Source organism: Sorghum bicolor, chromosome 4 (genome assembly GCF_000003195.3).
Source record: "Sorghum bicolor cultivar BTx623 chromosome 4, Sorghum_bicolor_NCBIv3, whole genome shotgun sequence".
Taxonomy (NCBI): domain Eukaryota; kingdom Viridiplantae; phylum Streptophyta; class Magnoliopsida; order Poales; family Poaceae; genus Sorghum; species Sorghum bicolor.
Genome location: NC_012873.2, coordinates 25058488 through 25075751, shown reverse-complemented (window position 1 = coordinate 25075751; position 17264 = coordinate 25058488). Strand labels below are relative to the sequence as shown.

The 17264-nt window shown below is 44.3% G+C and overlaps 1 protein-coding gene across 1 annotated transcript; it reads left to right on the top strand.

The window, feature by feature from the left end:
- Positions 11564–12518, top strand: LOC8077784. Its single transcript, XM_002453711.1, has 3 exons — positions 11564–11804; positions 11890–12008; positions 12090–12518. The coding sequence occupies exons 1-3, from the start codon at positions 11564–11566 to the stop codon at positions 12516–12518; spliced, it is 789 nt and encodes a 262-aa protein (XP_002453756.1).

Genomic DNA, 17264 nt, shown 5'->3' with positions numbered 1-17264 from the left:
TATCGGCAGCAGAAAGACTGGCCGATGGCGGCTGATTTCCTCTTGGCTGATATTTGCTTGGCTCTGTCTATCACCTTCTCCATCAGGTGGCTAAGAAACTCCTACTAGGCCAACCCATCGGCAACTTAGGGGGACCCTGGTGGTTTATCAACATGTGGCTTAATGTCCACATGCACAAGCGCCTTGAATTCAACCTTTTTGCACAACGCTTCCCCAGAGATATAGCCGAAGATCATGAGCTGGATGAGGAAGAATCGGCAACTCGCCCCCCTCTAAACTATGGTGAAGCTGCCATAGTTCTACCTGGTACCGGTGGTAATGAAGATCAGATTAGCCGATTCTTTCAGACTCTTTATGAGGGTCTGGCCAAAGAACAGTGGGCATGGATGCCTTATGAGGATCCAAATACCAGACTTCCCCTGACTTTCCATCCCTTTGACAATGCTCTCAACAAGGACCATGATCTGATGATGGCAATCATCACTCCGAGAGCTATACTAGTGAACTTCTTTGGTAGTGGGAAAGCTTCCAATCTCACCTACGAGTTCTACAATCCATCGGCATTGGCCCGTCAATTGGCCTTTGGACAGCTGCCGATTGCGCTCTGCTATGCCGATGTGGTGAAACCGAGGGAAATCATCACCAGTGGTCTTGAGTGGATCAGAATAGCTCAGCTTCCACCAAATGCCAATACATCAGATATCGACTTATCGGCTTGGATCCCAGCTCTCTTCATCACCCAGGCGTACAAACAATGGTGCGCAGAGTGGAAAGAGCATTTGTTCTGCAGATCGGCTCTCACATCCCGCGGTATGATCGACTCCGCGTACAAGGTCCCTGAGAACACTGTAAGTCTTCAACCGATGCCTCAATCCTATTACTTTTGCTTTTATCGGCAGCTTACTTCCTCTATTTTACACAGGTCGATGTTACACCACCGTCAGTCAGCAGAAGTGGTAAGCCGATCGAACTCCTCCCATCGGGCCTGATCTCTTTGATCGGCAATAAAGCTCCAAGTTTGGTGGCTCTAATGCACCGGGGTGTGCGTTTCAAGAAAATCACCACCAAGCGGGCCAAGACATCTCCATCGGTCGCTGCTACTACTTTGGCGCAAGCTTTCAAGGTAGAAAATTTTTGCTTCTTCAATTTATACCGATTCCATTCTATACTTACACAGCCTTTTCAGGATACATCGGCTGCCACGGGAACTATCGGTAACTTTCACTGTTTCGACCAAAATTCCATCAATACTCTGTTACACTTGTACTTATGAAACCTTTATTGTTGTATCAGCAAACTAGCAAATCGGCAAAGACCAGAAGTACCAAGTCAAGTGCCGATGCCCCCCGAGCTAGTCAAGGTAAGAGAAAGGGTCCCAAGAGTACCTAATCGCAAGCAAAGTGTCAGAGGACAGCATCACCTCCTCCTCCTGCTCCAGGGTCACCGATTCATGTGGAATCATCCCCTTCTTCACCAGAGGCTCAGACACAACAAGCACCATCTCCACCTCAGCCACAAGAGGTACCTCAGCCAGAAGAAATATCAGCCGATGTACTTGAACAGACCGCCGATCCAGTGGGATCAATCATATCATCGGTAGTCTCTTCAATCCAGACAAGCACTACACCCCCTCAAGGTAAGGTTCTGTTCATAAGATTATTCGCCGATGGATTTTTTCTTTTTCTAACTTGTAACTCATTATCATATATTTTCTAGGTGGCATTATTCCATCGGCATCTCCAGCCAGTCAACCTGTAGTACCATCGGCCTCAGCTAGCCAGAGGCGAGAAATTGCCCTGAAACAAGTAAGTTATTTTCTTTTCCAGGAACAAGACTCTCCAGATAGCTTGTTCTCTTTTGCTATTGAAATTTCTGATGGTGAAGGCGAGGAAGCAAGCTATTCTCAAGCAGTAGGGATTTCATCAGCAGAAATCAGAGCTAAACTGGAGGATCTGCTGGCCCTGCTTCATCAGGATATAGCCCAACTGGTTGATGACTCTGATCCAGCTAAGGCTTTGGTTAGGGCTCTCAGAGGCCAAATCCCCGCCGATGCCGAGGAGATCCTCTTCAAGGCTGCACACTTGGAGAGTCGCCAGCTCCAGTACCAAAGGGCCACCCAGCGCCTTGCCGATAGAGCCACTCATGCCTAGCTCTCAGAAGAGGTAATGAAAGTGAAGCACCTTGCCGATGAGAAACACAAGAGCATCGGCATTCTAAAATCCTTAGGAGATACGCTGAAACAAAAGATCTTCGACCTATCGACAAAAAGGGAAGCCCAATTGGTAGAGCTTAAACAAGTAGAAGAGGCTCTGTCCCAATCTCAACAGGAAGAAAGTCAGCTGCCCAAAACAATCAAGACCCTCGAACAAGAGCGAAACGTCCAAGCTCGCAAGGCACTGTAGATGAAGAAGAAGCTGAAACCAGTGAAAGGCTCTGCCGATGAGGACATCAAGGAGATAGAAGAAGCCGATCAAATCCGTCTGCGCGCTATATCGACCATTCAAGCCCTGCTGAATGTATGAACTCTTCATCGGCGATGTACTTTGTTCTTTCCTTAAAAACTACTGATTATTTCGGTCTAGCCGATAGGACTGTTATCGGCATCTTTTGAAACATTGTATTCAGTCCAAGATACACTTTAATCCAGCTGATAGGAGTGTTGTCGGCACTTGAACTTTTTATGCATCGACCCTTATGCTTGGGTAATATTTCTTCAGATATTTTCTGTTCAAAGCTCTGGGAAATTCAACTCCTTCGAGAGTCTCCAAAATATAAGCATTACCAGGAGCAGACCGATTTATCCGATAAGGACCTTCCCAATTAAGAGACCACTTGCCAAACTTTGAACTTTTAGTCCCAATTGGTAAAATTAGTTTCCACACCAAATCTCCCTCGGCAAACTCCTTAGCTTTTACCTTTTTATCATACCACCTAGCAACTCTCTTTTTATTTTCTTCTATACTCATCAAAGCCTTCAGCCGATGCCCTGCCAAATCATCTAACTCGTCTTTCATCAAAGTAGCATAGTCATCGGTAGCCAGCTGATTTTGAAAAGATAGTCGCCTAGATCCGGTCTTAATCTCCCATGGCAACATGGCGTCGTGTCCATACACCAACTGATAAGGTGAAACTTTAGTTGACCCATGACATGCCATCCGATATGACCATAAAGCCTCATTTAATAACATATGCCATCTTCTAGGATTTTTCTCAATCTTCCGTTTGATAAGTTTAATAATTCCTTTGTTAGATGCTTCGGCCTGCCCATTGGCTTGAGCATAATAAGGAGAATAATTCAACACTTTAATTCCCATACCGATTGCAAATTCATCAAACTCTCCCGATGTAAACATAGTACCCTGATCGGTAGTGATTGTTTGAGGAATACCAAATCGGTAAATAATATGCTCTCTCACAAAATCAATCTTATTGGCCGATGTAACTTTCTTAAAAGGAATAGCCTCAACCCACTTAGTGAAATAATCAGTGGCAACTAAGATGAACTTATGCCCTTTGCTCGATGGTGGGTAAATCTGGCCGATTAGATCAATAGCCCATCCCCGGAACGGCCAAGGTTGAATAATGGGATTCATGGCCGATGCGGGTGCCCTTTGAATATTGCCAAATTTTTGACATCCTTGACACCCCTTGAAATATTTAAAACAATCCTCAAGTATAGTCGGCCAATAAAACCCATTTCTCCTGATCATCCATTTCATCTTAAAAGCCGACTGATGTTCTCCGCACACTCCTTCATGGATTTCTCCCATCAAACTTTTAGCTTCATCATCACCTAAGCACTTGAGAAGAACTCCATCTATAGTTCCATAATATATTTCATCTTCTAGGAGCACATACTTAGTAGCCTGAAACCTAATACGTCTCTCAACCTTTTTAGACGGATCCTTTAAATAATCAATGATCTCCTTTCTCCATTCATCGGCACCGATTGCCGATAACAGGTTTAATATGGGTTGATACCCTGAGGCATGTTGAGCCAACCGATTAGCCTCCTCATTATGTAACCGAGGAACGTGCTCTAATCGGAAATCCTTGAATTCCTTCAATAGTCGCATACTTTTTTCATAATAAGTTATCAGGACTTTGCTTCGGCATTCGTAACTTCCAGCCAACTAATTTATGACCAATATAGAATCCTCGAAGATTTCAACAGCATTAGCATGAACCTTTTTTAACAATTCCAACCCCTTGATCAAAGCTTGATATTCGGCTTGATTATTCGCTGACGTAGCAACAATCGGCAAAGAGAACTCATACTTCTTCCCCTGAGGGGAAATTAGCACTATGCCGATTCCTCACCCCCGGTCACACGTGGATCCATCAAAGAAGAGCGTCCAAGGCACAATTTCCAAAGTATTCACTGCACCGCGATGTTGAGTCACAAGATCGGCCATAATCTGCCCTTTAACCGCTTTAGCCGATTTGTAACGTAGATCGAATTCCGACAATGCCAAAATCCACTTACCAATTCTACCACTCATAATTGGCATAGACAACATGTATCGGACCACATCATCCTTGCATATAACAGTGCATTCGGCCGACAACAAATAGTGCCTCAACTTAATGCATGAAAAATATAGGCATAAACATAATTTCTCTATTGCCGAATACCTGGTCTCAGCATCAATCAGCCTTCTACTTAAATAATAAATTACATGCTCCTTCCCTTCAAATTCTTGAATCAAAGCCGAACCGATGTCCAACCCATCGGTAGACAAATATAATCTGAAGGGCTTTCCTTGCTGAGGTGGAATTAAAACTGGAGGGTTTCACAAAGAATTCTTGATTTCATCCAAGACCAACTGCTGCTCTTCTCCCCACATAAACTCTTGATCGGCTTTCAAATTGAGTAAAGGACTGAAAGCACGAATTCTACTAGATAAATTAGATATAAACCATGTGATAAAATTTACCTTGCCGATCAAAGACTGGAGTTCAGTTCTGTTGGTAGGAGCAACTATTTTATTAATGGCATCAATAGATCTCCTACTAATTTCAATTCCTCTCTGATGCACCATGAAACCAAGAAATTGCCCTGCCGATACACCAAATGCACACTTATTAGGATTCATTTTTAAACCATGCTTCATTGTGCATTCCAACACCTTTCGCAAATCGGCAAGATTTTTTGTGAAATCTCCAGACTTAACCACCACATCATCAATGTAAATTTCTACCAGCATGCCGATGAATTCATAAAAGATAAAATTCATAACCATCTGATAAGTAGCACCAGCATTTTTCAAACCAAAGGTCATGACTATCTATTCAAACAGCCCAACATGACCAGGACATCTAAACGTGGTCTTTGGGATATCTTCCTTAGCCATGAATATCTGATTATATCCTGCATTGCCATCCATGAAGCTAATAATTTGATGTCCAGCTGCAGCATCAACTAGCAAATCGGCAACTAGCATCGGGTATCCATCCATCGGCGTAGCCTTGTTAAGATTTCTAAAATCAATGCAGACTCGAAGCTTCCCATGTTTCTTGTAAACTGGAACAACATTGGAAATCCACTCGGTATACCGACACTGCCGAATAAATTTAGCTTTGATAAGTTTAGTTATTTCAGCCTTAATATCCTGAAGAATATTAGGATTACATCGGTGAGCTGACTGCTGATGTGGCCGAAATCAAGATTTGATAGGCAACCGATGTTCAACAATGGATCGGTCTAAGCCAGGCATCTCAGTATAATCCCAAGCAAAGCAATCTTTGTATTCCTTTAACAAGTCGGTTAACTGTTGCTTACACTCAGAATTTAACTTAGCACTAATAAAAGTAGGTCTTGGTTTATCACCATTACCTAAATCTACTTCTACCAAATCGTCGGCCGATGTAAACCCCTAGCCTAATTTTCCATCATCGGCGAATCTATCCATTAAAACTCCTCATCAGAACCGACTGCTTGGATCGGTGGAATTTCATAATTGGCAACTTTGAGAAAATCCTTCTCCCAAATCTCTCCTGAGATGCACCTGGTCCTTTCATAAGTATCTGCTTCTACTGATGCGATGACATAAGAAGAATCTCCCGGGACAATCTCAATCTTGTCACCTACCCACTGCACCAAGCATTGTTGCATTGTTGATGGGATGCAACAATTAGCATGGATCCAATCTCTCCCTAGTAGCAGATTATAAGCACCCTTTCCACTGATCACGAAGAAAGTTGTCGGCAAGGTTTTGCTGCCGATGGTCAACTCGACGCATATTGCCCCCTTAACCGGAGATACATTTCCTTCAAAGTCCTTTAGCATCATATCGATCTTGGTCAAATCTTGATCTCCTTTCCCAAGTTTCCGATAGACTGCATATGGCATGATATTAATAGCAGCCCCACCATCAACTAATATCTTGGTCATCGGCTGCCCATCAACTCTTCCTTTGATGAACAGGGCTTTAAGATGCTGCCTTTCATTGTCGGCATGCTTTTCAAAGATAGCCGTCATCGGATCCAGAGCCAACTGAGCTATCTGGTTGGAAAAATCCAACTCCTCATCATCACTGATGGCCCTTTCCCTTTAGGATCCGGCTGCTGCTGATCTCCAGATTTGCCAGAATTTCCTCCTTTGCTCAAATCTTCCCGTCTTTCACGCTGTAGCCTCCTTTTCTATGTTCTAGTCAACCCCTCTGGACACGACGGAGGAAGTTGCGGCTGCCTTACCGATTGGCGACGAACTTCCCTTGACTCCACTCGGTAAGTGTTAGCATCTCTGCAAAATATGAATTCATCAGGAACTCGTGCATCTGCCATCGCCTCAAGTTCCTCTTGGTTTCTAGGAAAGTACCCTACACGATCACCAAGTCTATCATGCACACTAAGCCTGCCCCCCAGTCGATCATGAACCGAAGCTCTCCCCCTAATCGACCCATTAAATCGCCGATCATTGTTTTGATACTGCCGATTAGGTCTATCATACCGATCGTAACCATTACACTCAGGGCAATCTCTAACAGTGGGCAATTTGATGTTCTGTTCCCAACAATGGATAAAGAACGGGCAGTTCCAGTGATCCCTATGCCGATTCCACTCCTGTCGGCGTCTCTCTTTTTCCCGATGATAATCCTCCTGCTGGCGACGGTACCAATCTTCACGTTGCTGCCAGGTCTCCCGATGTCTTCTATGAGTTATCACAATGCCAGATTGGGGAGGCCTTCCTGAGCTGGTTCCTTCCTGAACCAGACCCTTACCCTTAGCGTCATTGGTAGTAACCTGATGTTGAGGATCCACCGATGCACTTCTTTCAGCTGCCTCTGACGTCAAGACCTTGGTTTTTCCCTTAGCATCCAACATATTTGTTGGGAAAGGATGTTGATCGATCTTCATCGGTTTCTGAGCTTTAGAATTATCAAACTTGATTCTCCCAGATTCTATAGCCGATTGCAGCTGTTGCCTGAAAACCTTGCACTCATTTGTGCTGTGAGACGTTGCATTGTGCCACTTGCAATATTTCATCTTCTTTAATTCTTCAGCCGATGGAATCACATGATTGGGTGATAACTTAATTTGCCCTTCTTCAAGTAGAAAGTCAAATATCCTATCGGCTTTGGTGATATCAAATGCAAACTTTTCTGGTTCCTTATGCCCAAAAGGGCAAGACATCAGCTTCTTATTCTTCACCCACTTGGCCAAGCCAATAACTAGTTCTTCATCAGAATCTGAACTTGCTGCCTCATCAACAAATGACAACTTTTCACTCCATGCTCTCTTGGGTTCAAAAGGTTTAATGTCTTGGTCGGAAATCCTCTGCACCAAATGACTCAGACTCTCGAACACTTGAGAAGCATACTTGTCTATAATATGTGGCAATAGTCCCTGAAAAGCCAAATCGGCTAGCTGCCGATCATCTAGAACCAGACTATAGCATTTATTCTTGACTTCCCGCAATCTTTGCACAATGCTTTCAACTGATTCGTCATTGCATTGCTTCAACATGATCAAATCGGTAATCTTCTTTTCATGAACTCCAGAGAAGAAGTATTTGTGGAATTGCTTCTCTAGATCGGCCCAAGTGATTACTGAGTTGGGAGGTAACAAAATAAACCAAGTAAAAGCCGATCGAGACAAAGATGATGAGAACAGACGAACCCTTAACTCATCTCTGTTAGCAGCTTCTCCACACTGGATGATGAACCTATTGACATGCTCCATAGTCGATGTATCATCCTGTCCAGAAAACTTAGTGAAATCTGGTACCTTGTACCGATTTGGAAGTGGAATTAAGTCATATGTAGGAGGATACGGTGTCTGATAAGAGTAAGTGTTGACTTTGGGTTTTATCCCAAATTGGTCTCTCATTACTTCAGCTATCTTATCGTCCCAATAAGCATCGGCATCTTGCTGATGAGGCGGCTGTGGATCTGGCACCTGCTGATAAGCTTCTACGTGTCTCTGAGGTGCACGATCTGCATGGAACATTGGATTAACCTTCTGACCACCAATTTGCTGACCAAGATTCATCGGCTGGTTGACCAACCCTTGATTCTGAAACCCAGGTTGGATTTGTCCTTGTTGAAACCCCACAGCCTGATGATTTTGCTCAGGCATCTGTGGAAAGACAAACTGCCCAGTCCATCCACTGTTAGCATTCATCGGCATAGGCCCTGCCGATGACTGGTAATTGGGCATCATCATTGAATTGACATACCCTGGTTGTGTCATAAACCTCTGCTGCGTCGGCATTGGATCTGCTGATGCATTAGGCATCTAGAACGTTGGAGCTTGAGAATTCCCAGTGTAAGGTCTTGCAGTAGTAGTTGTAGTGTACACGGGACTCTGATTCATCGGTGGATTTGGAGGTGCTGATGTCATTGGAGCCTTGCCTGTCACGTCAGCCACTTGAGATGTTCCAGGACTTTTTGCCATCAATTCAGGGGGCATACCATAACCCCACCAGTTGGGAGGAACAGTCCCTAACATTGCCGATGCCAATAGATCTGTGGCAAGTTTGATTTGCCGTCTGATGTTGATGGATTGGTTATCATTGGTGTAGACTGCACATTAGTGATCCCCAATGTGCTTGGAGGAGAAGTAGCTTTTGTACCCACAACGGCTGTATTAGCCGATGGAGCCGTGACCAATGATGACCCTGGCTGATGATAGGCAGGACCCACATAAGTTGGTGCTATTTGTCCTTCTTTGAAAGTTCTAGCGACAACATTGAAAACAGTGTTAGACAGCACACCAGCTTGATTGATCAAGGCACGGTTAATAGCACTGTCAACCATGTCTTGAAGTTTACCATGATTGTCTTCAAAAGTTATCTGCCGAGGTGTCGGCAATGCTTCCTTTTGAATCACCTCGCCGCTCTTGTTGATACTGAAGGATTTCAAGCATTGCTACTTGTAGTCCTCCATGGCTTTTGCCATAGCTTGCTGTTGACGGTCCTTAAGTATCAAATTTAATTATCAAATAAACAAAGAAAAGGCTCGAAATGAAATCAACATCTAGACTTAGGGTTTTATCTGACAGAATTCCACGAGTTTTGGTGTTTGTCTATTTCTGCAGGGGGTTATCAGGAAATACGGAAGAAAGGCCCACACATCGGGATTACATAGAGATATCAACGTGCCACGCAATTATCTTACATCTAGAAGACTCCAGAAGCCACGAGAACGAAGCGGAGGCAAAACGGGGCCTGGCATACGGCACCCGCCTAGGAGACCAGGGCGCCTGCCCACCTCTGGAGTCCAATCAGGACTCTCTTTCGGGATCAAGCTCCACCGACCTAAAGGATCAAGGATAACAGTTCAATCAATGTCGGTTTGATCCGACGGCCCATATTCACTTGGAGGGACTATAAAACCAGACCCCCTGGACCCTGGAGGAGAGAGCCTCTCAACCCTAATTCATTATTCCTCAAGGGAGAAGCCTCTGATCAAGCCTAGAGCCACCACATCAATTAGACATCTAGATTAGCATAGCTATATAGGATTAGAACTAGAAGGAGTCAATCTTCGATTGGTTTCCAGATCTGTCAAGAGGATTCGTGGTAATTCTCTATTGTTCTTCTAATTATTCATCTTTGTTCTTCAATATTATGAATATGACTTTGTTCTACTTCAATATATTGCTTATGACTTTGCTCTACTTGTTTATATTCAAGATTATATTGTTCTTAGTTTATCATGGTTATATACTTGGCTTAGTTAGATTGGAATTATATACATGTTTAGGATTGTATAGCATTTATCCATCAGATCCATTGGTAAATGATAGATATTATGTAGGCGTGGTGCCTATATCGTATTTATCTGCGATTGTACCCAATATGCTAGATCGTGGGGTAGTTCGTGATAGTGACAACTTCATTGATTCTTATATAGTCCCCCTCTCGTGTATTGGGGTGGCAGAGCAACATTATTATTGGGGAGTGATTACGATGTTTCTCATATTCCTTGCTAATATCACTATGCATGGGTGTAATCTTGTCTTACAATCCATGATTTAAATAGCGCGCAAAATCAACGCTATAGCGTCGCTATAGCGGCCACAGACAACTGACGCGACGATATCATCCATTTTCACGCTATACACGCTTTTGGCGCTAAAGCGCGCTATAGCGCCACTAAGCACGTTTAGCGCCATAGCACCGCTAAATTCCCGCTTTTCCTGTTTCGCTGGCTGGTATCAAAAAATCATTGACCCAGTCGAATTTAGCCCAATTAGGGCCCATCTTCATCGCTATTCCAGGCCATCTGGACGAGTGCAAACCCTACAACGCTTGGTCACGCTTGGTCGCTGGCCTCTGACCTCTCCCTCTCCCTTGCGGCGGCGGCTGGGATACGGCGATTGGAAGGCGGCGGCCTGCCGGCAAGGCGACGGTAGCGGGTGAGGGACAGGCGGAGGCAAGGCTACGGCGGCAGCGGAGGTACGGGAGGAGGCAAGGCTCTGGTGGCGGCTTGGGAGCTGGGCGACGTTGGGTGAGGGACGGTAGGAGGCGGCGCTACTACGGCGGTTGGGCACTAGGGCACCTGAGGTTTCTGCGACCTGCGTGCTACCTCGTCAAGAAGCCCAACAATGTCGGAACCAGATGGCACTGCACCGGCGCAAACCCTAGGCAAGTTTCCTTTCCCGGTTTCCCCTATTCTTCTTTTACAGCAATGACTGGGCAATTAATCCATGCGATGAATTGACATGTGTAGATGACAGATCACTAGATAAATGATGGGAATCGGTTTTGTGTAATTTATTGGTTGCAAGAACAGAAATAGACAATCAGTACAAGTTTTGATTGCTTGCACGATTTGGTAGTGGTAGTGTGGTATAGACAATTGTGTTGTGGACAGACAATTGTTTAATTGTTCAGTACTTAGTTAAATAGTTTAATAATTTAATTGTTATGTGAATTGCTGATTGTCATGCTTAAATCTACAATATCAAGAACCCCATAATATTGTCATGCTTCACAATGCACAATGCACATTTGTAGGCTTTTCTAGCACTGCATCAACAGCCAATCTGCCCAACCAAATAGAAGAAACTGTTAGTGAGCCCTCTGACCCAGCATGGAAGCACTGTACGATGCCAGATGTCACCATTGCATAGGGCTGGTTACTACTTGAACCCTTTCTACTATTACCAAAACAAGAAGAGTATAGAGGAGAATGATTCATTTAGAGATGGTGTCATAACTTGCATCACCAAGCTTGTTCCAGATGAAGACACTCAAGACTTGATTATTGAGGAGCTCCAAAAGTTTCAGGATGCAGAAGGATCATTTGGCAAAGACATTGCTAAAAGACAGTGCAAGAACATTCATTTTGATCCTGGTATGTAAAATGGTCAAACTGCCTAAGCACTTTTTTCAAGAATTATTAACTAACTGCCTAACTCTAACTGTGATTCCTAATTAAGCTAAGTGGTGGCTCAACCATGGAAGTAGTATACCAAACCTAAGAAAGTTGGCTGCAAGAATTCTATCTCTCACCTGCAGTTCATCAGCCTGTGAGAGATGCTGGAGTATATTTGAACAAGTAAGTTGTTGTCCTGGTAGTTAGCTAATATGTTCATCAGCCATACTGTTCTTGGAGTATGACAATATGTTCTTGATGCAGGTGCACACAAAGAGACGCAATAGGCTGCTGCATGATAGAATGAGGGATCTAGTCTACATCAAATTCAACTCAATGCTGAGGCAAAAGAAGGCTAACAAGGACAAAGATCCCCTGGAGAAACCTGTTGTTGATGCATTAGAGGATGAGGACAATGAGTGGATTACTGGCCTAGAGCCAACAGAAGTTGATCCAGAGAATGAGGGAGAAACTGGAGCTGGAGGATCATCACAGGGAAGTGCAGCTGCACCTCAAAGAGAAGAAACAAGGAGGGGAGGATCCAGGAGTAAGAAGAGGAAGAGGTTGATCCCTAGTTCTTTAGAAGATGAAGAACAATCTGCCCCATCTTCTGATGGAGAAGAAGACACTGCAATGCATCCTTGTTTCAGTTCTGATCTTGGTTCAGATTCAGAAGGACAACATAGTGACTGAACAATGATTTATGGTTAATTGGTTATGCTATGCAGCACTTATGCTTATGTTAATAACTGTGAATCAGTGATTCTGTGAAACACTCATGTTTTGAGTTTTGACTTGCTGCTGGTTGTTTGGTTTGCAATCCTGCTGAAATGTTGATTGACATATACTCTGTTCGATTCCATTTGAATAGCGCGCAATAGCGCCGCTATAGCGCCTAGTTAGCGTTGATAGCGGCAGCACGCTATGGCGTATTGCAGCCGCTATAGCGGCCCTATAGCGCCGCTATAGCGTGCGCTAAAGCGTCTATAGCGCCTGAAAAAGGCTCACGCGAAATGAAATAGCCCGCGATCAAAAACATTGCTTACAATGATTGCTAAGTATACTTCCACTAACTATGATAATGTGTAACACCCTAAATTTTATTCTTTGAAAATAGAGCTAAAATAATTTGATTTTGGATTTTTTGTGCTCATGAAACATAGGAAATAATAATCTTCATCAAAATAAAATTTATGATAGGGTGTAGCAACATTTTTGTGCACTCATGCTTCTGCATTTTATTTATTGTGCTGAGTGTTTTTGAACTAAAAATTCAAAATGATTTAAAAAGATTTTGAAATGAGTTTCAAATAGCTTTTGGAATAAAAGCAAAAAAACAAAAGAAAAGGAAAAACTCTCCCTCTCTCTCTATTCTGGCCCGCGGCCCAGCATCCCCCCGCTACCCTTTTCTTTCCCCTTCGGCCCAACCCGCAGACCAGCCCAGCAGACGGCCCAAGCTGCGCGCGCCCCTGATCCCCCTTTCTCTCCTTTCCACTCTCACCGCCAGCCGGGCCCCGCATGTCAACCGGCTTCATCTCCTTCCCCTCGCCGTGAATTAGCCGGACACGGCCGGGAGCAAAACCGAATCCCGATTTCCCCGGGGTTATTGCCTTATGCGCCTGATTGACCCCCTTAAAAAGCCTTGTAATCCTCCCTGCGATCTTCTTTCGCGTCTAGCACAGTTGGGGAGCCCTAATTGCCCTGTTTCGCCGTGCTTTAGATCTCGCCAAGCTTGCAGTTTGCCGCCACCGTGGTCCTTGTTTTCTACTGCTCGCGAGCCACCTACGACCGCTTGTCGGGCTTCGCAAAGTGATCCCGATTCCGAGGTCGCACCCGCCAGTGCACGCCGCGAGCCTTCCCTGTGTCTTCTTGGCTCGAATAAAGTCCCTGGACGGGTTCGGGATAAGCTCCTCTGCGCATTGGTGGTTTTCTTTCGAAGTTTGGTGCTATGAGTCGCCATAACCACGAACTCCGACGAGGTCGTCCATGGCGCCACCGCGCCGGAGTTTTGTCCGGTGGCCGGCCGGCCGGAACCCCCCTGGGCAATTTCAGTCCGTCCGATCCGGATCCTATGGCCCAGAATAGAAGTTACCCCTTCGGGGTAACATTTGCTAAAGAGACCCTGTAAACTTTGAGTACTAACCCGCGGTCCTAAAGCGTATTTCCAAAACACGTTTTCTTTTTCCGAAAACACAAACAGCTCAGTTCAGTTTACAAGTACGTTTTCATAAATTACAAGTTTGCCACTGAAACAGTTTTGCCCATAAAATATTTATTTTAATTCCGTTTTGACCCATTCAAATTGCGTTGGATTCATTTTAATGCGCTCTACATGTTAGTGACATTGTTTTCTCAGTTTGAAACTCTTTAATTTCGTGATCCTATTTAATTAATTATTTTTCTATATAAAATCTTAGAAAATTCATATCTTCTACGTTGTAACTCCGATTTTCGTGATCTTTACGTCTGTGAGATCGTGGCGATGCGTAGAATCATTTTATAAACTTTTCATACTGTTTTTATATGATTGATGTACTGTTCTAATTGTAGCCTTGTTTGCTTCGTGTATATTTGTCTTCGATTGTTTGTGTTGGTGATCGATGATCGAGTTTAGTCGGAGAACAGTTTTTGGTGATCAAGATAAGAGCTTTGGCAACAAGTAAAGACCAGCAGAACCAAAAGGATAAGCAAGAGCATTTGGATTAAGGCAAGTATAGCATTTGGATTTTATTTCTGTGACCATGATCCTGTGGCTAGATTAATGTTAAGTAAGAAACGATAAAAATGACTTTTTAGCAGCTTGATGATTTGTCTGTACGTGATCATCCGGGACAACAGTGTAACCATGAGGGCTATAATGGCTCTGGCTTTAGTTAAGTATGAGTAACTTTTCTAGCTCGTTAGCGGTTACCCGTTGTGGCGCAATTGGAGGAACAGCAGACCGTGGATTCCTGCGGGTGAATCACACGGACTGACTAATGAAACCAAGCGGCCCTAACTTGTTAGACGAACCTTTGAAAGACTTCATAGTGATCTCTGCCGACCTCCCTAGGAAGGGGGTTAAGAGATTAGCTACCTCGGGCGAAAGGATAAATCATGACTCATGGGTAAAGATGTGCAACCTCTGCAGAGGGTTAAAAACTAGTATACTAGCCGAGCTCACGGTTAGGAGCGGCCTTAGGGTCATGTCATCTACATTAAGGGTGATGATTCCTGTGTGTTAAATATGCTCATTATTATTGTTTAGTGCTTTACATTACTTATGTCACATTGATCATGAGATTGTTGGCTATACAATCTAGCTGCTATACTTGTGGAGTTCGACATGGACTCACTCTTGCTATTTCCCCCACACTTTAGGAGATGTGTTAGGCTTGTGATCAATCAGTCAGTTGTATCATGTAGAGAGAAGTTAATACCCGTAGTTTGGAGTTGTCTATCCGCTGTTTGTTATCAAAGGTTATATCTTTTATACTAAGTACGTTATATATTTATGCATTGTCTTTTGATATTATCCCTTATTTGTAGCTATATGTGAGATTTGACTTCTAAAACTCATATATAGTGTATATCTGGTTTTGTCCTTAAAATCGGGTATTACATAATGCTAGACTATATAGTTGAGAATAACTTAGGAAATATTCTTGTAGTTCGTTCTAATTCCATGCTAATGACTTGCTAGAATATCTAGTTGAGGTGCTTATCATATTTATATGTGGCTAAGTTATGATGATCAGATTAATTATCTTTATCACTATTCATTACTTTATATATCCTTTATGTGACACTTATCTCTGTATGAAAGAGTTAGATAAATGTTCTCAATTATACATGCAATGATAGATACTCAATCTTATATTCCATTCTATAATCAACATTTTTGGTTACTAATCCCTTCCCAGTGGTAAAAGTATAAATAACGATACCTGGAATACTTCCCGGTTAAAATGCTACATCGGTATTAATCTGTGCACTTGCAGATCCCATTCATTATTTATTTAGATGAGCAATTGCATATTTCAATACCGCCTCTCTCATGTCATGCTTGTCACAGAACCGACCAAATTATAAGAGTTCAAGTGTAGAAACGATTGACAAGCAATCAAGTTTCCAAACTTGAGCCCATATAATCGCGGTAGTCAACTGAAATCACGAAGGACTTCAAACCAACTTGCAACAAACCAAGATCGTAATAGTTCAACACAACACAGCGAATGTTACATAGTCATTCATTGCCGTCGAAGCGGCACCACATCGGAGTTGCTTAGTTATTACAACACATATTTGTAGTAGCGAAAGCAAAATAGTTTACAACACACGTTTCATAGTTCAAATCACAAGTTCTTGTTGTAGCTAGGGTCGTACACCATCCATCCAAAAGCAACAGATACGAAGTAGTTAGAGAACTGTGCCCAACGGTTAGTCCTCATCCCCAGCGGGATGGAGACAGGTCTTGCAGAAGCCATCATAAAAGATATCATCTGCAACAGGTGGGAATAAACCCTGAGTACGAGATTGTACTCAGCTAGACTTACCCGTCTAGTAAAACATAAAAGACACCAAGGATCATGCAAGGCTAATATCAAGTGGAGCTGGTTGACTCAACAGTTGCAAAAAGCTTAGATTATAACTACAATGTTGTGAGAGCATCATATTAATCATCATCATCCTACCACTAGATTAGCACCTGTACCGAGAGCAGAGGCGCGACTTGACCGCCGGAGATCTCGTCGACGGCGAGGTCTCGGCGATGGCCAAGGGCACCATCGTGCTCCCCACTCCATTCCGCATCGAGCGGTACCCGAAACCCTATCTCTACCGAACCCTAGGTACCTCGCCCTCGCGAATGGCGGCACGGCGGTGGTGCGCGGCCGACCGCCGGCGTCTTTGGCCGGAGACAGAGAGAAAGAGAAGGCGGACGAGCATCAGCATGACCTAGCGGAGCTTTTGGGACAAGAATGAGGAGGAATGGTGGACTACTGAGCCCTGGCCACGATGCCGGTGACCATGGCGGAGCTCCGGCGAGGTAAGCTCGCGACGGAGAAGGTAATGCGGGCTTACCGAGACTCGGCAGCTGCAGCCAACTCGACGACGATGTTGCGGGGAAGCTAGCGGAGTGATGGACGGAGTCGCTTGGCCGGAGACACGGAGACGCGCGCGCGCGAGCTCGCCGAAGCAACGGCGGCGACGCGGAGAAGACGACGCACGCGAGAGGGAGGGAGCCGGTAGTGGAATGGTGCTGTCCACGCGACCGGGGGCGCCGTGGCAAGCCATAGGACGCGTTGAAGACTAACGAGTGGGACCAACGGCGACGTACGGACACCACGGGTCCAGACACGCGGCGTCACCGGCGAGCTCCCCTGAACTGACGGCGACCCCATTCTGTTTCTGAACCCGACCAAAACTCGATTTTGCACTGCGATTATCTCCAAATCCACT

Bases quoted from the DNA above. Each gene is read 5' to 3' on its own strand.
- LOC8077784 (XM_002453711.1), top strand. From the start codon at position 11,564: ATGTCACCATTGCATAGGGCTGGTTACTACTTGAACCCTTTCTACTAT. The intron at 11,805-11,889 runs GTATGTAAAATG...TTCCTAATTAAG, and splicing joins GAACATTCATTTTGATCCTG to CTAAGTGGTGGCTCAACCAT. The intron at 12,009-12,089 runs GTAAGTTGTTGT...TTCTTGATGCAG, and splicing joins GCTGGAGTATATTTGAACAA to GTGCACACAAAGAGACGCAA.